The sequence below is a fragment of the Lemur catta genome, chromosome 19, assembly GCF_020740605.2.
Source record: "Lemur catta isolate mLemCat1 chromosome 19, mLemCat1.pri, whole genome shotgun sequence".
Classification (NCBI taxonomy): Eukaryota; Metazoa; Chordata; class Mammalia; order Primates; family Lemuridae; genus Lemur; species Lemur catta.
The window spans coordinates 20,485,335-20,509,979 of record NC_059146.1 but is presented as its reverse complement, the minus strand read 5'-3'; the positions used below and the strand labels follow the sequence as shown (position 1 = coordinate 20,509,979).

The window sequence follows — 24,645 nt, the reverse complement described above, 5'->3', positions numbered from 1 at the left end:
GAGTTGCAGGCCTCAGTGAGATATGATCACCCCACTGCACTCCAGCCTGGGTGAAAGAGAGGTACCCTGCGCCTCCTCCCAGAAATGCCGATATACCTTCTTGTAGTCATCTGTATGCCATGCCAGGACATTCTGCTCATTTTAACTGGCTGAAATGGCACATTCAGCCCACGCACAGCTTTGTATTTTCCATTCTAGTTTGCATCCCCTTCACAGGCAATTCCAGGCTTTTAAATTAAATTGCTAAAACTAATTTGAATAACAGGAATTTTCCTGGAACCAATCACCAACAGACTTTGCTCTCCCGCAGCAAGACCCTAGTTCCTAGATCACTGAGTTGTTCCCGCATTGCAGGAAGATCTAGTCTGCTTCACGCTGAAAACCCGACGCTGCCAGAGCGCGAGGCCTCGAGAAGCGCCGGCCCCGCCGGCCCCGCCCACTCCCGCCGCCCCCCGCTCAGGCCGCGCCCACTCCCGCGGGCCCCCGCTCAGGCCCCGCCCACTCCCGCCGGCCCCCGCTCAGGCTCCGCCCACTCCCGCAGGTCCCGCCCAGGCCTGGCGTCTCCTGCGTGCGCAGTTTATCCCCGACCCGGAAGTTGATCTCGCGGAGGGAAGGCGATGCTGCGGCCCGTGAGTTTCCCTTTGTCTAGATTAAGTCTCCGCTTCGCAAACCCCAGCACTTGTGTACCCCGGGTCTAGGGGCCGTAGGGACCTTGAAATCCCCGCACCGCTCCTTCCACCCCGAGTAAATTCAGGCGTCCCAGTGAGAGTCCTTGGCCACTTCCCTTTGAGTTAAAAATCGCTCTGAGGCTGGTCCTGTCCCCGGTCTTTCTGCCCTGGAGACACCGCCTTTCGCACCATGTCCCTGCTTAAAGCCCTTCAGTGACCCCTCCACTCCCTCCAGGCCACGTAAAGCCCTCACGCGCGAGGTGGATTCACGCCCTTCCGGTCCCCCAAGCCTCGCCCTTGTCGGCCGCTGGAGGGCAGCGCCGCAGCCCCAGAGTCCTGGGGAAACCCGGTCTTCTCCCCGCTCCTGGGATTCTGCATGGCCCACCCCTCTCCTAATTCATCCCCGCCCTTTCCTCCTTGGGCCCGACTTCTGTTTCCCAGGACTCCTGGTCCTCGGTGACAGTCACCGCTTCCTCTGATCCTGCGTTGCGGGAGGTGACTGGGCCTTTCTTGTGACTCTCAGTGTTGTTCTGTCCCAAATGCCTCCCCGCTGGAAAACGTGCTCTTCCGGGACTCGGGCATCTTGTTCCACCCCCCTCCCTTTGAATGTGTGGGCAAAGGGGATCAGGAGAGAGACTGAGGGGAAATAGAAAAACTGAGGAAGTGAAAAAAAGAATAAGGGAGACCCATAAACAGATGGCATAGTAGAGGGTGGAGGAGGGATTTGCAAAGAGACAGTAAGAGTGAAAGAAGCAGCTGAGAAAGTAGCGGGGGGCGGGGGCGGGGAAGCAACTGGAGAAACTTAGAGAAAAGGTCGATGTCCCAAGACATGAAGGACAGCAAAATAGGGAGAGGGCAGCAAAGGGGGAGGCACCTCAGACAGAGTTGGGGGAGAGGACAAATGATTTGGAGCCAGGGCAGACAGAGCGGTGTGGTTCTGGGACAACTAAAGGGGACCCCTGGTGAAAAGGAGAGCAGAGGGGGAACCACAGCAGGGAGGAAGCCCAGGGACCTGGGGGTGCCAGAGAGTGGGCACAAGGGGGTGTAACTGGGAAGAGGGAGTTTAACAGGGAGAGCAGAGGGGGAGCAGAGATGGGTAAGAAGGAATAGATTGGGGACAATGAAAAGATTGGGGAGAGAGAGGAACGAAGGGTGAAACACGTTTCCAGAATGGATCAGAACAGGAGTAAGAGAAGGAATAGAGGGAAGAGGTGGAGAAAGAGCAGAAGAGAAGGGGGCACAAAATGAGAAGCAGAACCCCAGAGAGAAACATAAAAAAGCAAAAGAGCTAGAGAGAGAAGGTGACGATGAATATGTACAGAATGAGGGCCAGAAACACCATAATGAAGAAAGAGGAGAACCCTGGGTTCAGATGAGTGCTGAGATGATTGGATATGATGGTTAAGTTGTGACATGCTGATTTTTTTCTATATAATATAATAAATAATATAATATATATAATATATATAATAAATAATATAATAAATTTAGGCCGGGCGCGGTGGCTCACGCCTATAATCCTAGCACTCTGGGAGGCCAAGGCAGGTGGATTGCTCAAGGTCAGGAGTTCGAGACCAGCCTGAGTGAGACTCCGTCTCTACTAAAAATAGAAATAAATTATCTGGAGAACTAAAAATATGTATATAGAAAAAATTAGCCGGGCATGGTGGCGCATGCCTGTAGTCCCAGCTACTCGGGAGGCTGAGGCAGGAAGATCAGCTTAAGCCCAGGAGTTTGAGGTTGCTGTGAGCTAGGCTGACGCCACGGCACTCACTCTAGCCTGGGCAACAAAATGAGACTCTGTCTCAAAAAAAAAAATAATAATAATAATAAATTTGAAATTTGTATAAAGTATACAAATGAGAATGAGAATTGCAAAACTCCTTTCTGTAAGACTGGTGCATTTTGTAACTGTTGGTGTCGTAGTCTAGCTTCTATTTGCAATTCCCATTCAGCCACAGGACAGTGACTTGACTCATTTAGTTGTCTTGCTTTCTTCTCAGATCGGGTGAGGAGTCGCGGAGTGAAGGGGGGAACAAGTGACTGGGTCTTTGTTACATGGTGCCTTTTTGTCGTTGAGACAGAGCCTTGCTCCATCACCCCTGGTAGAGTGGAGTGGCGTCATCATAGCTTACTGCAACATGCTTTAAAAAGGAACATTAGAAGTGCTTTTGTTCTCTTTTTCTAATGGATTTGCATTTTTGTCTTTTCATTAATTGCTTTTTTTTTTTTTTTGGAGACAGAGTCTCCTTCTGTTACCCTGGCTAGCAGGCTAGCATGCAGTGGTGTCATCATAGCTCACAGCAACCTCAAACTCATGGGCTCAAGCGATTTTTCTGCCTCAACTTCCAGAGTAGCTGGGACTCTACGCAAGTGCCACCACGCCCAGCTAATTTTTCTATTTTTTGTAGAGATGGGGTCACACTCTTGGTCAGGCTGAGCTCAGCCCGTGATCCATGCAGGGGTGATGCATCAGGTTTGTCAGGGCCAGGTCTGTGCCCTGGAGGGAAGCTCAGTCCAGCTCAGCTCCCCTCTGCTGTAGTAAGGCGGGGGTCACTTCACCAGGAGGGAAAGTTTGGAAAAAAGGTCAAAAATTCACTTGTTCATCTTCCTATAGGAATTTATTTTTCAGACATCTCTCATGGTACAGTGGGCAGCAGAGGACCTGGTTTCTATAGGTTGAAGTCTTCTCTGTATGTTTGGTTGTGGCACAGGAAGGGGCTGCATTGAATCTGAGCATTACACAGCATATTTCTGATATTTAGGATTGCCTTCTACAGATTCACCATATGTGAGGAGGAAGCCCAGAAGACTAGGAAGAGGAAAGCAAAGGAGTCGGAAATGGCTCTGACTCAGGTAAAGTGCTGTCTGTGTTGTTCTGTCTTCCTTTCTGAAATGCTGGGCCCTGGGGTTGCTGATCTTCTCTGACTCTGAAGCGTCCTGCCTGTTGTGTTTGCTCACGGTCACCCATGCCTTGCCTCAGTCCCTCTCATCTCCACTGAGATTCCATCTCACCGTGACCCAGTGACATGAGCTTGTGAAGAGGCTCCACTGGGCACGGTCCTAGGAAGGGCTTCACACCCAGACGTGGGTTAGAGATGGGTCGTAGCTCTGTGGTGTCAGTGCTGTTGAGCAGCAGGGATTGTTTAGGACCCATATCAGGATGCACTGTCAGCTGTCTGTAGACCGGGATCAGAGAAGCTGCACATGGAAGTCATGTATTAATGTGCATAATTACTTGCTAAGTTCTGGAAAGGAAGACCAGTAAGGGGAAATACGTTTAGCCTGATTTTTGTCATGCATTGAAAGCTAAACTAGTGAGTTAGTATGTCCTCTGACTTGGGATGGAATGGAAAGTTGAAACACAGATAATAGTGATAGAGGATGCTTTCTTTTATCATTGATTTTAAAATAGGAAATCAGTATATTTGACTATAGGAGATTCTTTAGATCAGTCTCAGCACTTTCATCCCATGGAGACTGTGGTGTTCCTCCTGGGACTCTCATGCAGCAGGTGTTTCAGGTAGAAATGGTTAGAATTTTGCTCAGACATTAGAGCAGAACTTCTTGGTCATTAGAGAGCCATATTCTCACTTGACTCCTCTGGTCCATATTGCCTGTTCTGCATGTTTATTACACATTGTGTTTCTCTTATTTTAGACATTACATGATCGATATATTTGTTTTATAGTAAAACTCTGAACAACAATGCACTTGGGCCGTAAGATGTAGAACATCCCCTTTCCTGTCCAGCCTTCCACCCTCCCTCACATCTCAGCGGGGAACCACTGTCATCAATTCTTTGCTGAGAGTCAATGCAAGTCTTGTACAAACATGTGACACTTAGCTTTTCTCTTGCTATTAAGATTTATTCTTTTTCTCTGAATTTTAACAGTTTTATTATGATCTTGGTTATAGGTCTCTTGATTTATTCTAGTTGAATATCCTTAAGCTCTGAGTCTGTATGTCCAAATATTCTATAATTTGGGAAGTTTTGGCCATTATGTCTTGAAACAGGCTTTCTGTCCCATTCTCACCTTCTGGGACTTGCATAATGTGTAGGTTGCCACTGATGGTGTCATTTGGCCCTTAAGCTCTGTTCATTTTTCTTTATTCTTGTTTTCTTTTGCTTCTTTTCCTCCTCACTGATTTTTTCTTTGGTTAAGTGTGATTTTGCACCCACCTTTTGAGTTTTACAATTCAGTTATTTTTAGCTCCAGAATTTCTACGTAGGAGTTCTTTGTAGTTTCTGTCTGTTGTTATTCTCATTCTGCTCATGCATCGCTTTTATTTTCTGAAGATAAAATCTATGTATGCTGCCTTTCAATTGAATAAGCATCATTATGACTCTTATTTTGAATTCTTGGTCTGGTTATTTATAAATCTCTGTTTTTTTAATGTCAGTGTGTGGTGATTTAATTTGTTCCTTTGTTTTAGTCATGTTTTCTTTTCTCTTTGTCTGTCTTGTTATCTTCTATGAGTACTTCAGCAGTTGAGAAATCAAGCAAATACCCATTTTTGGTGTCTAGCTTTGTTCAGGAAGGATACTCTCCAAACAGCCTGGCTAGAAATTCTTGAGACCTCTCAAGCTTTGTCTGGGGATGTGTCCACTCTAGGCTTTTCCTGATAATCTGCTAACTAAAGTTAATTTAAGTGTATGGATATGTGATGTATGCATGGATGGGTAAATCCATGGTTTATATCAAAGAGATATTAGCATTTGAAATAAGTTTTTATTTGTAAAATTGAAATTATGTTAAATATTTTCCATGGTCTTAAATTTGTTCTAAACTATATTATTGAGTTAATAGTAATAAGAATAGTAAACATACTATGTGCATGCTTGTGTGTGTCTGTACCGTCACCTTTTATGATGTTCCAGGTTCTTCTTAGTGAACTTGTTTTATGTTTTCTCCATTACATAAACCTCTGCCAATTTACTTTTTTTTTTTTTTTTTTTGAGACAGAGTCTCACTCTGTTGCCCGGGCTAGAGTGCCGTGGCATCAGCCTAGCTCACAGCAACCTCAAGCTCCTGACCTCAAGCGATCCTCCTGCCTCAGCCTCCCAAGTAGTTGGGATTACAGGCATGCGCCACCATGCCCGGCTTATTTTTCTATATACATATTTTTAGCTGTCCATATAATTTTTTTCTATTTTTAGTAGAGACGGGGTCTCATTCTTGCTCAGGCTGGTCTCGAACTCCGGAGCTCAAACAATCCGCCTGCCTTGGCCTCCCAGAGTGCTAGGATTACAGGCGTGAGCCACCGCGCCCGGCCTACTTTTGAAGCTGTATCTGTTACTTAACTGGTGATTTCTTTATGTTCAAATCTGAATCCCTGATACCTGGTTCAGGTGCTTGTTTGGCCATTTTTTGTTCTTTGATTTGTGGCCAGTTTCTCAGAGCATCTGTGGTGTAGTTGTCTCCTAGTACAGACCTTTCTATCGTGGGCTATGTTATTTTGCAAGTTAGTACATATAAAGCATTTAGAATTGTGTTTCGCACATGGGAAGTCTTCAAAAAATGTTAGTCATTCCTATTGCTATTATCATAATAGTTTTTAGATTCTGACTTTTCTCTCTGTAAAGCCACTGTAGCTTTTGTCATCTCTGAAGACACTCCTTGTATTCTAGCTCATCCAGATACTGAATATCACTTGGTGTGTCAAACATATTATTGAACACTTTTGTGAAGATAACCCTGTGTTTACTTCTTATTTGTATATTTCTTATATTGTCCACAAAACTGAGAAATTCACACTGACTTAGAGGATAGTGTAATCTCCTAAGGAAAAGTACAATAAAACACAATTACAGACAAAACCTGCCCCAAAATTACCTCAATGTGAATGTCAGAACACTCTAATTTAATCAATACTTGATTTCTCTCCTCTCCTCATTTTGTGTGAAGGTGATACCTTGGTGAAATGTGTTTTCCATTTTAGGGACACTTGACATTCAGGGATGTGGCCATAGAATTCGCTCAGGAGGAGTGGGAATGCCTGGACCCTGCTCAGAGGGCTTTGTACAGGGACGTGATGTTGGAGAACTACAAGAACCTGGCCTCTTTGGGTGAGAAAAATGTCTTCCAGAAGTCAGGAATCTGCCTTTATGTCTCTTTGCATTTGATCTTGTGTGTCTCTTGGAGGCCCTGCATTGCTTGGCTGAGATCGAAGCCTTGTTGACTCAGGAACAAAAAGTTCCCTAATGCGGCATCTGGACTTTAAGCATCCCCCTTCTTCAGATGTTCACCTTTTGTGATACAGCAGTGGTAATTCCAGAGCTGAAATATATATCAAAACTTAGAGCAAACTTTTAAAACATCCAGTTCCCTATTTTCTGTCCTTATGCTTTTGATTCTTGGAACAAAACAAGATATCTGCATTTTACAGTGTTTGCTAAGCTTTCAGAAGGAGGCACTCAGTGGATAAATTTGTGGAATAATTCCCTAGATGCATCTGTAATGTCCTCTGTTCTCACATAAACACAGGGCTGGGATTCTAGAAAATCCAGAATACATCACGTTTCTTTCATTTTACAAGCAGGATGCTCTCTTCGTGGCCTGAATATTGTCTCCATGTTGGAAACAGGAGAGAAGCCCTGGTCTGTGGAGAGCCAAGTGAAAATAGGAAGGCAACAGAAACGGTGGGAACGTGTCAAAAGTGTGATCACAGGTAAGAGCTCACTCAGATGAGCATAGTGGAAGCCGCACCATTAAATAGTGTTTGGGAATCTCTCAACAAGTTGGAAGGATATGTGGGCAAACAAAAGTTTATATCCTGTGAGCTCTCAAAGGAAATTTTAAACTTCTCCCACTTATCACTTTATTCTTCAGACATGTAAAAATTTATCCTTTAACCCCCCAGTGGTGCTGCAGCTCAAACAGAGACAAACAGAAAGTCCTTACCGTGATGGACAGCACTCTGTCATGTGGCTCCTATGACCTCTCTGATTCCTTCACTCCGAAGGGTCTGGGGAAGGTCATTTCACAAAGGGTCCCTTCTCCCTTGGGTCTCTTCTGTACTTGTTTCCATTTGATGCTCGATTCACTTTCCATGTAGATCAGAGCAGAGGCCTCCATAGCCCTGACGCCTGGAGCTGTCCATGTTCCATCCCATTTCATGCACCTGTAAGACCCAGTCAGGAGATGGGACTCATTGGCTGCTCCTCCTTTGCATCTGGGGTCCCAGAAACTGCGTGGAGCTGTCTTGAGCCCTCTCTGCCTGCTGAGTTCCTCAGCCATTTCTTTCCTCTGCTTTTGCCATAGTTCGTGGGTGTGTGGAACACAGGAGTGGTTTTGATATTCTGAGATTGTTACTCAGCAGAACTGTGACAACAGTTGACAGGTCTCCTCTCTTTGATCCCTAGTCCTGCATGGGGAGTGTATCTCATTCTTTCAGGCTCTTAGCTTAGGGTCTATGAGCAGCACACACAGTCTCCTGTTACAATCCCTCAAAATCTGATCTTCCATATATTGTAATTTTCTCTCTCTTCCACTGTTCTTTCTGTTTGGATGTAAAAAACATTTTGATTTTGTATTCTCTTAAGTTCGTGTGATTTTGCTTCTGGTAATTGCATTTGATAGTCACAGTTTTAGGTCTTGTGTTTTTTTCTGCTGTGATAACCCACCTATAGGTTATGCTTTTGTGGACTCTCCTATGGGGTGAGTTTACATGAAAACAGAAAATTGATGAAAGAGAAGACTTTGACTAAAATGTTTGAATGTTAGCCTGCTACATATAGAAATGCCCCTTGAAATCCTGAACAGAATTATCAGCATGTCCCAGGGCACTGAGGTAGAAAGTACCAGGAGAGCCTGACTGATAAGTGTTTCCACTTGTCATTCTGTTTTTTCAGGAGCATCACAAAGGTGTCCCTGGAAGGACACCATGACAGTGTTGATCACAGGTACTAATTAATGATCATCTCCTCTGAGCCAGCAATCAATGGTGTAGAAGTTCCTCTTAAGGAAAACATTTTTCAAGCACACAGCCTCATGTGTGTAAGGCTCTTTTATTTCATTTTATTTTGTTTTAGTGACCGGGGTCTCGCAGTATCACCCTGGCTAGAGTGCAGTGGGGCAATCATAGGTAACTATAACCTCAAACTTCTGGGCTGAAGCAATCCTCTTGGCTCAGCTTCCCAAGTAGGTAGGACTGCAAGTGCATGCCACCACACTTGGCTAATTTTTAAATTTTTTGTTTGCATCCACTGAAGTACAGAAAAATAAATAAATAAAAATAGATAAATAAATAAATGGTTTATTTATTTATTTATTTATTTTTGGCTCGGGGGAAGACAGGATCTCGCTCTGTTGCCCAGGCTAGAGTGCAGTGATGTCATCATAGCTCGCTGCAACCTCCCACTCCCAGCGTCAAGCAGTCCTCCTGCCTCAGCCTCCCAAGTAGCTAGGACTATAGGGCACATCACCACACCCAGCTAATTTTTGTATTTTTTGTAGAGACCGGTGTTGCTATGTTGCTCAGGCTGGTCTTGAACTCCTGTGCTCAAGTGATTCTCCTGCCTCAGCCTCCCAAAGCGCTGGGATTACAGGCCTAAACCACTACACCCGGCCCGTTTTGTACATTTTGTCATATAACTTTTCTAATATTTTCCATTGTATGAGCTTAGCAAAATTAATATATACCATATTTTTCTTATTGTTTGAATTTAAATTCAATTGATTTTGGTGAGTATTTAGACTCTACTTTTCTTCCTATTTCTCTCTTTTCTCAGCCCCTGGAAACTACCATTCTAGTTTCTCTTTGTATGAATTTAAGTTTCTTACATACTTCATAAGTAGAATCACACAGTATTTGTTTTTTTATGACTGGCTTATTTTACTTACCGTAATGCTCTCAGGGTTCATCAGCATGGTGGTATATATCAGGATTTCTGTGTTTTTTAAGGCTGAATAATATTCCATTTATCTATTCCTCTGCCGATGGACATCTGAGTTGGTTCTGACTCTTTACTATTGTGAATTGTACTGCTATAAGTATGGGTTTACACATAGCTGTTGAAGATCCTATTCTCAATTCTTTTGGACATGTACCCTAAAGTTGAAATTTTAGGTCATATGGCCATTCTATTTGGAGTTATATGAGAAAATGCGATACTTTTGTCCATAGGCTCTGCTCCATTTTACATTCCCAGTAACAATGCACAAGGCTTGTCCATCTCCACATTTTCACCAACACTGTGTGTTTTCTAGTTTTTTTGACAGTAAACATTTTCATGAGTTTGAAGTAACATCTCATTGTGGTTTTTCTTTGTGTTTCTCTAATATTATATTTTGCATCTTTATATATGCTTACTAGTCATTCATTTGTCTATCACTTTTTGGAGAAATGTTTGTTCAGTTGTTTTCCTCAATTTTTAATTGTGTTTTTTGTTGTTGGTGACTTGTATTAATTGCTTTTCAGATACATGATTTCACTGTTTTTTCTGTGGAATGTTTAGTGTTTTCCCCACTTAAGGTTATGTTTTCTGTGAACATAGATTGTTTGACTTCATTGTTTCCACTGCTTGCCAATTTCTTTCTTCTTGTCTAATTTTTCTGGCTAGGATTCCAGTACTATGCTGAATAGAAATATGGAAAGTGGGCTTCCTGGTTTTTTTCTTGATCTTAGAGGAAAAGATTTCTGGCTTTCAGCATTGTGTATCATATTATCTGTGGGCTTTTCCTAAAAGATGGTCTTTATTGTTGTTGAGTTAGATTTCTTGTATTCTTTGTGTGTTGACTGTTTTTATCAGGGAAGAGTGTGCAGCGTTGAAAAATGTTTTTGTTGTATCAAATGAGATGATTATGTGTTTTTCCCCTATTTTTGTTAATGTGCAATATTACATGGGTTGATGTTCATATGTTATACCAGCTTTGCATTCCAAGAACAAATCCAACCTGGTCATGGTGTATGATCTTTCTGAATGTGCTGTTGAATTCAATTTGCTAGTTGTTTCTTTTTTTGTTGTTGTTGTTAGTTTTTTTTTTGTCTTAAGAATTTTTGTTTTCAATTAATCAGGCATATTTTTCTTATCTTTTTTCTTCGATCCTTTTTTACTTAGCCTAATATTAGTTCTGAAATCAGAGATATTTTTCTACACTTTCCTTTTCGTGTAGTATCCTTGCCTTGTTTGCTGTCAAGCTAATGGTAGTCTAATAGCATGAGTTTGGAAGTATTCCCTCCTTTTCAGTTGTTTGGAAGAGTTGAGTGTGATTAGTTTTAATTCTTTCCTTCTCTCCTTCCCCCTTCCTCCCTTTCTTCCTCACTCCCTCCCTCCTGCCACTGAAGCCATATGGTCCAGGACTTTTCTTTTGAGGAGGTTTTTGCTTTTTTTTTTTTCTTTTTTTGAGACAAGGTCTTGCACTGTCACCGGGGCTAGAGTGCAATGGCATCGCCATAGCTTACTGCAACCTTCTGGGCTTAAGTGATCCTCCTGCTTCAGCCTCCTGAGTAGCTGGGACTACAGGTGCGCACCACCATGCCTGGCTGATTTTTCTGGTTTTTGTACAGACAGCATCTCGCCCTTGCTCAGGCTGCTCTTTAATTCCTGGCCTCAAGAGATGCTTCTGCCTCGGCATCCCCAAGTGCTAGGAGTATAGGTGTGAACCATTGTGCCTAGCCAGTGTTTTTTGTTTTTGTTTTTTTTTAATTTTATACTTAACGTACAATATTATGTTTTGAAATATAGATATTGTGGGGGATGGCAAAATTGAGCTAATAGACATATGCATTATCTCACATAGTTATGATTTATTTGTGGTGGGAACACTTAAAATCTATTCTCTTGGTGATTTTTCAAATACACCATACATTGTTATTAACTATAGTATTAATAATTATGTGGTACAGTTGGTCTCTGCATTTCCCTTTAATTTTGAAGGAGAATTTTGTCAAATAGAGTATTCTTGGTTGACAACTTTTTTTCTTTCAGTACTTTGAATACATTATCCTGCCATCTGGGCTGCTAAGTTTTTGCTGAGAGATGCAGATTATCTTAAAGTTTTCTTATTATGACAAGTCCTTTTCCTCCTGCTTCCCTCAAGATTCTCCTTTTTCTTCAGTTGTGATCATTTGTTTATAATGTGTCTCTGTGATGATATCTTTCAATTTATTCTAGCTGGGGTTGATTGAACTTCTTGACTTTGTAAATCCTTTTTTGTTTCCTTCAAATATGGAACATTTTGGCTATTCCTTCTTCATATGAGCATTCTGAACCTCTCTTTTGTAATGTATATATTGTTCTGCTCTCAGTAAACCAAAAGTCTGTTAGGCTCTGTTTGGTTGTCATTATTATTTATTCATTTTGTTCCTCAACTCAATAATTTTCAGTGAGCTGTCTTGGAAGTTTGCTTATTCTTTCTTCTTAGTTGCTCTGCTTTTGAATTATTCTCATAACATTTTCAATTTATTTTTTTCAGCTCCAGAAAAATTTTGATCTGGTTCTTTTTGATAGTTTGATTCTTTGTTGATACTCATGTTTTGTTCACATATTTTTTACTAATTTTCTTTACTTGTGTATTTCTGTTTCCTTTTAGCTCCCTGAATGTCTTTAAGACAACTGTTTCAGGTTTTTTTCAGTAATTCAGAGAACTTTGCTTCTTTAGGGTCATTTTCTGGAGAGTTTTATTTATTATTTCATTTGACAATGCTGCCCTGTCTTGTTGTAGGACTTATAATCTTTCATTCTATTCTGGGCATCTGACAAAACAGCCACCTCTCCCAGTGTTTATGAACTAGTGTCATGCAGGGGAGACCTTCAGTAACCACCCAGTGTAAGTTTCTAGGACCTCTCAATCCTTTTCTGGGCTTATGTCTAACCTGGCCATTTGTATGTACTTTTACTTCAGTATATGTGGCTGCTTATATATTTTTTATTTTCCTCAAGATACTTATTCCTGTTCCATCTTGAAAGCCCTCAATTTCTGTTGTATTTCTCTGCCCATAATCTCTCCCTACCCGCCCCAACCCTCCTAGCACGCAGAATATGTGCTGCTCTAACCACCCCGCCAGAGTCTGTGTATTTTCAGTAACCTCCAAGCTGCTATACAAACTATCCCACTGTTTCTAACAGTCATCCCAGTCAGACAAGACAGAATCTAGTCCCTTGTGCAAATGTCAGATAAGCCAGAACAATGGATGCAAGTTTGACTCTTCTTTTATCCCAAGAAGAAAATACTGAGGGAGCCACGTTGCACTGTGAAGGAAGGAGGTAGGGGAAAGATGAGCAAATTCCCACAGACTTTCCTATCTTTTTGGTTTAATTTTTTGTATTGCTTGGTGTTCATTTGGGTGCTGCAGCTTTTTTATTGGTTCTTAGACTTCTCAGAGATATTTTAGAGTGAATATTTTTGTGAAGTCAGTGTCTTCATGAGGCTGTGAGGACCTGGTGTTTCCTAATCTGTCATCTTGCTGATGACACTTTTCATGTCTCATTTATTCCAGACACTGTGTTTAGAGGTCTAGTGATGTGATTATAAATGATACAGGGCCAGCAAAAGAAATACTATTATTTTGGTATAAGAAGCAAGGAAACATAATCTCACAATTTTAATATGCCATAGTTGTTTATTTTCTACATTTAAAATCATACCATATGACTAATATTTTAATTATTGGATTGTTTTGTTTTCACTACAGTGACCACAGATAGACCTTGGCCAAAGTTTTTGTCTAGTTTTGTTTTCTCAATCATATCTCTGCCTACTCGGCCAGGGGATCAATAAGTAATCCTTTCACCTCAGACCCCTGAGTACCTGGGATTATAGGCATGGGCCACCATGTCTGGCATAATTAATTTTTATTATTCTATATAGATGATTTTTCAGTATATGTTATGCAATACAACTGATATGCACCACTTGTTAATGTCACAAAATATCTGTTCTGCATGGGGAATTTGTTAACGTTGCTCTATTGATCTTATTTTTTTCATTGTTAGTGTTTTATAATTCAGAATTACCATTTATTTAGATGTTTGTTGCAGATTATTCACCAATACAGTGTATTGTACTGCCCTTTACCAATTACTTGTGTACAGTAAATACACTGTAACTATATATATTTTTTGTCATTTATGAGACAGCATTATATCTTCTGCAAATTGTTGTGTACATTAGCATAACGGTGGAAAAGTACTTATTTTAGGCTTACACATGTTTGTACAATATGAGTGATCATGATATTAGAAACTAGGCTTCCCTAGAATTAATTTAAATTACGTGTAATTACCTTTTCTTTATTAAAGAATTAAACTCCTTTTGTGTTCCAAAGCTTTGAAGATCATGTTCAGGAAGTATACGTTTTACTTTCCTATAATATAAATTTCAATATTAAATCTTTATTTACCATCTGTAGTTAATAGGAAACCTATGGGTATTTATGTCTTGTAGATATTTCTCCTAAACGCGTGAGCAAGGAATTACCGCCAACAGGGAAAAGTGCTACAGGAGAAGTATTCCACACACTGATGTTGGAAAGACATGAAAGCCATCCCATTGGAGAGTTGTGCTTCAGGGAAACCCAGAAAAATATCCATGACTTTGAGTTTCAGTGGAGAGATGAAGAACAAAATTACAACGCAGTGCCTTTGACAAAAAAAGAGAATTTTACTGGTAGTAGAGACCAATGTGAGAGAAGCGATACTGGGAACAAGCCTATTAAAAATCAGCTTGGATTAAACTTTCAGTCACATCCACCTGAACTGAATGTATTTCAAGCTGAAGGGAAAATCTGTAATCAAATTGAGAAGTCTATCAACAATGGTTCCTCAGTTTCAGCATCCGCAAGAATTTCTTGTAAGCTCAAAACCCATATTTCTAATAAATATGGGAATGATTTCAACTATTCTTCATTACTCACACAAAAACAAAAAGCACACATTAAAGGAAAACCTTACAAATGTAATGAGTGTGGCAAACCCTTTAATTATGTCTCACACCTCAGTATACATCAGATAATCCACTCTGGAGAGAAACCATATAAATGTGATGTATGTGGCAAGGGCTTTAATCATAAATCAAACCTTGCACGACATCGTAGAATTCATACTGGAGAGAAACCTTACAAGTGTAATGAGTGTGGCAAAGCCTTTAGTGTGCGGCCCCACCTCACTAGACATCAGAGAATGCATACTGGAGAGAAACCATACCAGTGTAAGGAATGTGACAAAGTTTTCAGTCACAATTCATGCCTTGCGGTACATTGGAGAATTCATAGTGGAGAGAAACCTTACAGGTGTAGTGAGTGCGGGAAAGTTTTCAGTCAAAAGTCAAGCCTTGCAACTCATCAAAGAATTCATACTGGAGAGAAACCTTACAAGTGTAATGAATGTGGCAAATTGTTCAATCAAACAACAGCCCTTAAAAGTCATCAGAGAATTCATACCGGGGAGAAACCTTACAAGTGTAATGAATGTGGCAAAGTCTTCAGTCAAACTGCATCCCTTGCAAATCACTGGAGAATTCACACTGGAGAGAAACCTCATAAACGTCATGTAATTGGCAACATCTTTAGTAAAACTGCAACCATTGCAAATCAATGGAGAATTTTTACTGGAGAAAAACCTTAAAAATGTAATAAATAACTCTGGGTCTTCAGTCAGACTTCACACCTTGCAAAACATCAGAAAACTCATCATATTGGACAGAAACTTTGCAAATGTAATGAGTGTGGCAAAGTCTTCAGTCAAAATTCACTCCTCACACAACATCATAAAATTCCTTCTTGACATAATCTTGTACAAATGCAATGAGTATAAAAAGCCTTCATGAGTTCAAGCAGTAACTGACATTAGAGAGTTCATATTAAAGACGAATTATATAACTAATGGCTGTCATGAAGGAGTTTTGCTGGTTTCACAACTCACTAGACACAAAAATATATATCTCTGATGCACCACACAATTGTAAAGTGCATGATGAGGCTATTACCCATGTTTCAAAAATACAGAACATCGGAAGACTTATGAAGAATAACTAAGTCTCTAGTTCTCCATGATTAACCTTTCAGGTTACATACTGCAGGACAATTACAAGTTAAAATATGTTAAAACCTATGGTATGATACATATCAAAGATCCCAGGACTTTTGGAAATGGCCAGTTTTTTTTTCAGGTTATATTTTACTCAATTATATGAGGTTTATTGAAAAGGGTACCTTATTATTTATGACTTTCATCCTGACCTTTGATACCTGTTTTTTACTTTTTTCAGTAAATTCAGCTTGATACAAAAAAAATTGTTGATATTATGCATCCTTACATGCCTTTCAAGGTGGTTTCTGGATAAGACTCAACAGGATGAAGGACCTACTTACTAGGTGAGAATCATTTACTTCCATGTTGCTGGTGAAGGGCTCTGCTCTTTAAAGCTTTTCTGAATTAGCATTTGGCAGAAGCCAAGAATAATGTTAAACTATGATGTCACTCAAAATGGTCACTCAAAATGGTTCTTCGTGCATTTCTCCTGACAAGAGGGCACTGTGGGTTAAAGGAAAGAAATGCTCTACCAACTGACCCTAGAAGAGACCAGGCCAAGACCTTAGGATGTGATGATTTGGGGAGAAGAGAGACATAGGTTACTTGGGACTGACTGTGTGGTAGAAATAGTCTTATTTTTTGATACTGAAGAAAAACACTTGTCAGGAGAGTTTAATCAAAAGTACCAGTAGAGCATTGTCCGGAGCCTTGAGGCCCGGCTACAGCATTGCCTCTGACCTTGAGCTCAGTAGTTTTCCACTCCATAAGCAGCAGCACAGTTATCTCCACCGTGGGAGGAACTGATGCTTCCCGCCTTGCTTAACGGCTGCTTTTTGTCTTTACCCCGCCTTCTCCTCTCCCACCTTGCTGACCTATATAACCTGCCATTCAGCATACAATAAGTGAGACTTGATCAGACTCCTGTCTTGTCCCATTTCTCGCGTCTCTTGTCCCCCCAATTCCCACTCCCTCTTCCAGGGTCCGCGTTGACAGTCCTGCGGGTCAGGACAAGTGGCGCCCAACGTGGGGCCTGGGCACGAGGGACCAACGTGAGGAATAGACGCAAAGAAAGGCCGGCGATATAAGTGAGCAAAGTGTCCTTCAGCCGCCGCGGGAACCTGCCGCGTTGGAACCGAAGGTAAGTGAAAGCGTCTGAACATGGGGCAAGAACTCAGCCAGCATCAGATTTATGTGAAACAATTAAAAGAGGCTTTAAAGGCGCGAGGAGTAAAGGTTAAAGGTTATGACTTGCTTAAATTTTTTGACTTCATAAAGGACACCTGTCCTTGGTTCCTGCGAGAAGGAACCATTGATATAAAGAGATGGAAAAGAGTAAGAGATGCCTTACAAGATTACTACAGAACTTTTGGGCCTGAAAATGTTCCCATTACAGCCTTTTCGTATTGGAACTTGATCAAGGAATTAATAGACAAAAGGGAGGACTATCCACAGATAGTGGCGGCAGTCACCCAAACGGAAGACTTATTAAGACAATCCTGTTCAAAACCTGATCTCCGAGAACCCCCGCTGGAGAAAGAGATAGATCTTATTTCCTTAAATAATGATGATGAAGGAGCCAAAGCTCTTCCGGCAAAGGGTACCCAGGAGGTTCCTTTGGCACAAAATAAAGAGGAGGAGGGGGCCAAATGTTCCTCTGTAAGGAGGAAGAGTTTGCAGTGCAGTACAAAGCCTAAAAAGTTCCCAGTGAGCAGGGAACTGCAAAAACATGATAATGAAAATAATCCTGATCCCTCAGAGGTGGACTGGGGCGAAATAGAAGAGGAGGCAGCAAAATATAATCCTGACTGGCCTCCGTCTGTTTCATACCCTCCTCCCTATAACATGGCTTCCGCACCCACGGTGATGGCAGCCATAGACCCTAAAGAGGAACTCAAAGAAAACATTGCACGGCTTGAGGAACAGATAAAACTAGAGGAGCAGTATCAGGCCTTGGTTGCTAGGTTACAAAAGATAAGAATGGGGAATGAGAGCATGGCAGATCTGGGGAATGACCAAGGACATGTCCACCCACCTCAGCAGCCTGGACAGCATGTCCCAAAAGGGAAAAAATATATATCTAGGGGAGAGGATGCTTCCCTTATGGAGGCTTTTCTAGTAACTGAAACTACTGATGGACAGGCTTGGAGACATCACAATGGGTTTGATTTTACCATGATAAAGGAACTAAAAACAGCTGTCAGGGCTACTGCCCCATATACTATGGCCATCTTAGAATCTGTGGCTGAACAATGGCTCACTCCGGCAGACTGGAACACTCTGGTCAGAGCAGTCCTTTCAGGAGGGGATCATCTGCTCTGGAAATCAGAATACTATGAAAACTGCAGGGAGACGGCTAAAAGAAACTTCCAGGCGGGAAATGGCTGGGATTTTGACATGTTAACCGGCTCCGGTAATTATGCAAGCACGGAGGCTCAAATGCAGTTCGATCCCGGACCGTTTGCACAAATTCAGGCAGCTGCTACCAAAGCTTGGAGAAAGCTCCCCGTTAAAGGGGACCCAGGAGCTTCGCTCACTGGAGTCAAACAAGGGCCTGACGAACCATTTGCGGAGTTTGTCCACAGGCTCATGACCACAGCCGGAAGGATTTTTGGTAATGTTGAGGCTGGTGTAGATTATGTTAAACAACTAGCTTTCGAAAATGCCAATCTGGCCTGTCAGGCAGCAATTCGACCGTATAGAAAAAAGACAGATCTGACAGGGTATATCTGCCTCTGTTCGGATATCAGCCCCTCATATCAACAGGGCCTAGCAATGGCAGGAGCCTTTAGTGGACAAACAGTAAAAGATTTCCTCAATAATAGAGATAAAAATAGAAGGGGCTGTTTTAAATGTGGCAAGTCAGGGCACTTCGCAAAGGACTGCCGGGGGGCCCCCAACAAGAACGCCGAAACAAAAACTCCGGGTCTCTGTCCTAGGTGCAAAAGAGGGAAACATTGGGCCAATGAGTGTCGGTCCAAAACTGATAGTCAAGGAAACTCTCTGCCACCCCAGCAGGGAAACAGGATGAGGGGCCAGCCCCAGGCCCCGACACAAGCTTTTGGGGCAGTAAGCTTTGTCCCGGCCAGCAGCAACAATCCATTTCAGACCTTAGTAGAGCAACCCCAGGGAGTGCAGGACTGGACCTCTGTTCCACCTCCCACACAGAGATGGGAGCCCAGGCTCTGGGCACCGGGGTCCACGGTCCCCTGCCCCCAGATACCTTTGGATTGATCCTTGGAAGAAGTAGTGTCACTATGAAGGGTCTACAAATCTACCCAGGGGTAATTGATGGCGACTACACTGGGGAAATTAAGCTTATGGCCAAAGCCGTCAACAACATTATCACCATTCTCCAGGGAGAAAGAATAGCACAGATAATATTACTGCCATTAGTCAGCACTGATAATAAAAGCCAACACCCTACAAGAAGGGCTGAGGGCTTCGGGTCTTCAAATGTGTATTGGGTGCAGCCTATTACTGGCCGAAAACCCACACTAACCTTATGGTTAGACGGTAAGTTATTTACCAGATTGATAGACACAGGAGCCGATGTGACCATTATTAGGCAGGAGGATTGGCCCCCTAGTTGGCCCACCTCAGAGACTATGACTAATCTGAGAGGAATTGGACAGAGTAATAACCCTAGACAAAGTTCTAAATACCTCGCCTGGAGAGAGAAAGAAAACAACTCAGGCCTCATTAAGCCATTTATTATACCTCAGTTACCAGTTAACCTTTGGGGCAGGGATCTGCTCTCCCAAATGAAAATCATGATGTGCAGTCCTAATGATATAGTTACTGCACAGATGTTAGCTCAGGGCTATAGCCCTGGAAAAGGGTTGGGGAAAAAGGAAGACGGCATTTTGCAGCCGATCCCAGCCTTAGGACAGTTAGACAGAAAGGGCCTTGGAAATTTTTGATTTCGGCCATTGACATACCTGCACCCCGTAGGTGTGCTGATCCCATAACATGGAAATCAGACGAACCTGTCTGGGTTGATCAATGGCCCCTGAGTACTGACAAACTGATGGCTGCCCAGCAGTTAGTGCAGGAACAGTTAAAAGCAGGGCATATAACAGAAAGTACTTCCCCCTGGAACACCGCTATATTTGTCATTAAGAAAAAATCTGGCAAATGGAGGCTATTACAGGATTTGAGAGCTGTGAATGCCACCATGGTGCTCATGGGGGCGCTACAACCGGGGCTGCCTTCCCCTGTGGCAATCCCTCAGGGATACTTCAAAATTATTATAGATCTTAAGGACTGCTTTTTTACAATCCCTTTGCACCCTGCAGATCAGAAAAGATTTGCTTTCCAGTATACCATCCACAAATTTTAGGGAGCCCATGAAAAGACATCATTGGAAAGTGTTGCCCCAGGGGATGGCCAACAGTCCCACATTGTGTCAAAAATATGTAGCTGAAGCAATACAGCCTGTCAGAGATCACTGGAAGGAAATGTATATTATACACTATATGGATGATATCTTGATTGCAGGGCAAATAGGAGAACAAGTCTTACAATGCTTTGCCCAACTCAAACAAGAGTTGGCAACGGCTGGGCTACAAATAGCCCCCGAAAAGGTACAGTTACAAGACCCATACACCTATCTGGGTTTCCAGATTAATGGACCAAAAATCATTAACCAAAAAGCTGTCATTCGTAGGGATCAGTTAAAGACACTCAATGATTTTCAAAGGCTTCTAGGAGATATAAATTGGCTCCGACCTTATTTAAAAATAACCACAGGTGAACTAAAGCCCCTATTTGATATTTTAAAAGGGGACCCCAATCCTAGGTCTCCCAGGTCAATCTCTAAGGAAGCACAAAGCACGCTCAAGTGGGTGGAGGATGCCATTGCTGCTCAATTTGTCACTAACATAAATTATTCTCAGCCTTTGACATTCTTTTCAATACAGCACTGACACCCACTGGCCTATTCTGGCAAGATGATCCCATGATGTGGATCCACTTACCCTCCTCTCCCAGGTCTTGCTACCCTATTACGATGCTGTGGCAGACCTGACTATTCTAGGAAGGGAAAACAGCCGTAAATACTTTGGCATAGAGCCCTCAAAAATTATACAGCCCTACTCCCGGCCACAGATTCATTGGCTCTTGCAAAATTCTGTGGCATGGCCAATAGCCTGTGCCTCCTATCCTGGGGACATAGACAACCATTACCCACCAAACAAAATTATCCAATTTTGCAAGCTGCACGCCTTCATGTTCCCCCGTATTGTTAGTACAGAACCTCTAAAAGATGCATTGCTGGTATTCACTGATGGGTCATCTACGGGGGTTGCTGCCTACACTTTTGCAGACAAGATAGTTAAATTCCAGACCAAATTTACCTCGGCTCAACTGGTGGAACTGCAGGCCTTAATCGCCATCCTATCAGCTTTTCCAGACCAAGCACTCAATGTTTATACAGATAGTGCTTATCTTGCTCATTCAGTGCCTCTCCTAGAGACTGTGGCCCAAATCAACCATGTGTCAGAGACTCTTGCTTTATTTTTACACCGCCAAAGACCCATTCAAAAGAGAACAGCCCCCTTTTTCCTAGGACACATTAGAGCCCATTCAGGCCTACCCGGACCCCTAGCCCAAGGCAATGAGATAGCTGATACAGCCACAAAAACTGCGGCCACAGTCGTGTCAGAAGGCCTGCAACAGGCCCAAACCGCTCATGCTTTACATCATTTAAATGCTCAATCTCTAAGACTAATGTATAAAATAACTAGGGAGCAAGCTCGTCAAATTGTTAAACAGTGTGTCACTTGTGTGACGCACTTGCCAGTCCCCCACCTGGGAGTCAACCCTAAAGGCCTTGTCCCCAACCTGATTTGGCAGATGGACATCACTCACTATACAGAGTTTGGTAACTTAAAATTCATACATGTATGTATAGACACATACAGTGGATTTATATGTGCAACCCTTCAGACAGGAGAGGCCACCAAAAACATCATAGCACACCTCTTACACTGTTTTTCTGTCTTAGGAATTCTCAACCAAATTAAAACAGACAATGGTCCTGGCTATACGGCAAAGGCTTTTCAAGAATTTTGCTCTAAATTACAAATAAAACATACTACAGGAATTCCTTACAATCCACAGGGCCAACGAATGGTCGAACGGGCCCATCTGTCCTTAAAAACCATTGAAAAAATAAAAAAGGGGGAATGGTACCCCACAAAAGGCACCCCTAGAAACATTCTGAGTCATGCTCTCTTTATTCTAAATTTTTTAAAATTGGATGTCCATGGAAAATCCGCTGCAGACCACTTTTGGCACCCTGAGTCCCAAAAGCAATTTGCCATGGTTAAATGGAGAGATCCATTGGACAACACATGGCATGGTCCGGGGTAGGGGCTCGGCCTGCATTTTTTTCTCGGGAGCATGACACGGCCCGATGGTTGCCGGAACGGCTGGTAAGACAAGTTGACTATAACAAACAATCCAGGGACGAAGCCTCTCCCTGAGAATATCCTTTCTCTCTTATTCCAGAGATGATTCCTGTCAGAATGCTCCCGTGGCTTACAATCCTGCATTACCCCATGCCCAGAATCCATGCTGGTCTCGATGACCCTAGAGCTGCTCAAAAACTGCGACAGAAACTTGGTAAGCCTTGTGATTGCACTAGAGGGTATGTGTCCTCCCCACCTACCACTGTCATCTCCACTGTGGCTTGTGGCACTCATACTGCCTATCAGTCCACCTCTCCCAGGTGGGAGTGTGTTCGAATACCAACACCTCTCCCCTCCAACAGTGGGCGTCCTGGACTGTGCCCCACAGAGTGCACATCCTTCCATGAGGCTATGCACAGTTCCTGTTATTCCTCATATCAGGAATGCACCTCGGGTAACAAAACATACTTCACTACCACCCTAGAGAGAAAATATTCAGGGACCTTTGGAGGTGATTGGGGGATCAGGTCCCAGGTCCTAGGGACTACGAACAAGTATGCACAGGCCTCTTGTTCCAGTAAAGTAGGAAAACCTGTGTGTTGGCACAGAACGCCCCCCGTTCATGTCTCCAATGGAGGCGGCCCACAGGATTTGGTTAGGGAGATCATAGTACAAAAGAAAATTGAGGAATTACGTAAAAGTTCTTATCCTGAACTCCATTATCACCCTCTGGCTTTGCCTAAGGCCAGGGGCAACGTGGGGCTTGACCCTCGGACCTTTGAGATACTTGTAACCACTTATGCCTGGCTTAATGCTTCAAATTCTTCCTATGCTCAGGGCTGCTGGCTTTGTGTGTGACAGACGTACCCCATTCCCCTCGCTGTACCTTAGAACAACTATTCTTCATTTCCCTCAGATTACCATTCGGAGAACAGGTCTTGTTTACCGATTTTCCCCCTGCAAGTTCAGCCCGTACAGTTCTCTGGCTTCCCCTGTGTCTATTCCCTCTCCGTCAACAGCACTGATCAGGTAGACATTGGTATGGCCGGCTTTGCCAACTGCAGCGAAGCATTTAACGCTACGGGTCCTTTATGTGCTCCAAATGGTACAGTTTTTGTCTGTGGTAGTAATAGGGCTTACACCCTATTGCCTGGGAACTGGACAGGCAAGTGTGCAGTCGCTTACCTCTTTCCAGACGTAGACATCATCCCTGGAGACGAACCTGTTCCCATTCCTACCATAGATCACGTCATAGGAAGGTCCAAAAGAGCAGTGCAGCTAATCCCGCTGCTTGTAGGTTTGGGAGTAACTACCGCCGTAGCATCTGGAGCTACAGGCCTGGGCGTCTCCCTCACCCAATACACCAGACTATCCAGACAGCTAATCTCAGATGTTCAGATCCTTTCAGACACTACCCAGGACCTACAGGACCAGATGGACTCCTTGGCTGAGGTAGTGCTACAAAACAGAAGGGGCTTAGACCTACTTACAGCAGAGCGGGGAGGCATCTGTTTGGCTTTACAGGAGAAATGTTGCTTCTATGCAAACAAATCTGGAGTCGTCAGAGACAAGATTAAACAACTACAAGACGACCTAGAACGGCGCAGAAAGGAGATGGCGGCCAACCCATTCTGGACCGGATTAAGTGGACTCTTACCCTACCTCTTGCCATTTTTGGGTCCCCTCATTACCCTGCTGCTCCTCCTTACACTGGCACCTTTGCTGCTTAATAAGCTCATGGCATTCATCAAACAACAGGTTGAGGCCATTCAGGCTAAGCCTATACAGGTCCATTATCATCGCCTTGAGATGAACGAACAGGGTGGTTCATGCTTGTCTTTAAATAAGAGATGACACATTGTCAGCCACCTCCCTGCGAGCTGGACTGGACAGCCAAAGACGGGTAAGATTGGGTCTAGACCACACCAACCTAAGACAGGTCTTAGTCGCTCTGAGGACTATCGACCGATGACGGGTACGGGTGGTTTCCTAAGACTCAACAACCTAAGACAGGCGCAGTCCCAGAGGGAACCCTCTCGGCATTAAAAATGATAAAAAAGGGGAACCTGTCTGGAGCCTTGAGGCCCGGCTACAGCATTGCCTCTGACCTTGAGCTTAGTAGTTTTCCACTCCACAAGCAGCAGCACAGTTATCTCCACCGTGGGAGGAACTGATGCTTCCCGCCTTGCTTAACAGCTGCTTTTTGTCTTTACCCCGCCTTCTCCTCTCCCGCCTTGCTGACCTATATAACCTGCCATTCAGCATACAATAAATGAGACTTGATCAGACTCCAGTCTTGTCTCCATTTCTCGTGTCTCTTGTCCCCCCAATTCTCACTCCCTCTTCCAGGGTCCGCGTTGACAGTCCTGCGGGTCAGGACAGAGCATATTCTTGAGTAGGCTTCACTTTTAACTTTTGGCATTACATTTTGCTGTTGGTTTATTCAGAATGTATCACAGATCTCATTTTAATTAACAGTAGAAACTATTGAGTTAGAACTATAGTTTCTTGGAAGAGCTTACAGAAAAGGAACAACGTATCACAATGCACTGTATGTGGATGACAAGGCTTAATATACCATTACATAAAG

The 24,645-nt window shown here is 43.0% G+C and overlaps 1 protein-coding gene across 1 annotated transcript; it reads left to right on the top strand.

Moving 5' to 3' along the window:
* The first annotated feature begins 542 nt into the window (after positions 1-542).
* On the top strand, positions 543-24,348 carry LOC123624641 (zinc finger protein 160-like). The gene is made up of 6 exons (XM_045532672.1): positions 543-629; positions 3,449-3,524; positions 6,612-6,738; positions 7,212-7,340; positions 14,060-16,783; positions 22,156-24,348. The coding sequence occupies exons 2-5, from the start codon at positions 3,510-3,512 to the stop codon at positions 15,235-15,237; spliced, it is 1,449 nt and encodes a 482-aa protein (XP_045388628.1). The 5' UTR covers positions 543-629; positions 3,449-3,509; the 3' UTR covers positions 15,238-16,783; positions 22,156-24,348.
* Positions 24,349-24,645: the final 297 nt, after the last annotated feature.

What these genes read in the sequence shown, in the direction of transcription:
- LOC123624641 (XM_045532672.1), top strand. An exon ending in CAAGAACCTGGCCTCTTTGG is followed by an intron (nt 6,739 to 7,211) that starts GTGAGAAAAATG and finishes TTTTACAAGCAG; the next exon opens with GATGCTCTCTTCGTGGCCTG. An exon ending in TGTCAAAAGTGTGATCACAG is followed by an intron (nt 7,341 to 14,059) that starts GTAAGAGCTCAC and finishes TATGTCTTGTAG; the next exon opens with ATATTTCTCCTAAACGCGTG.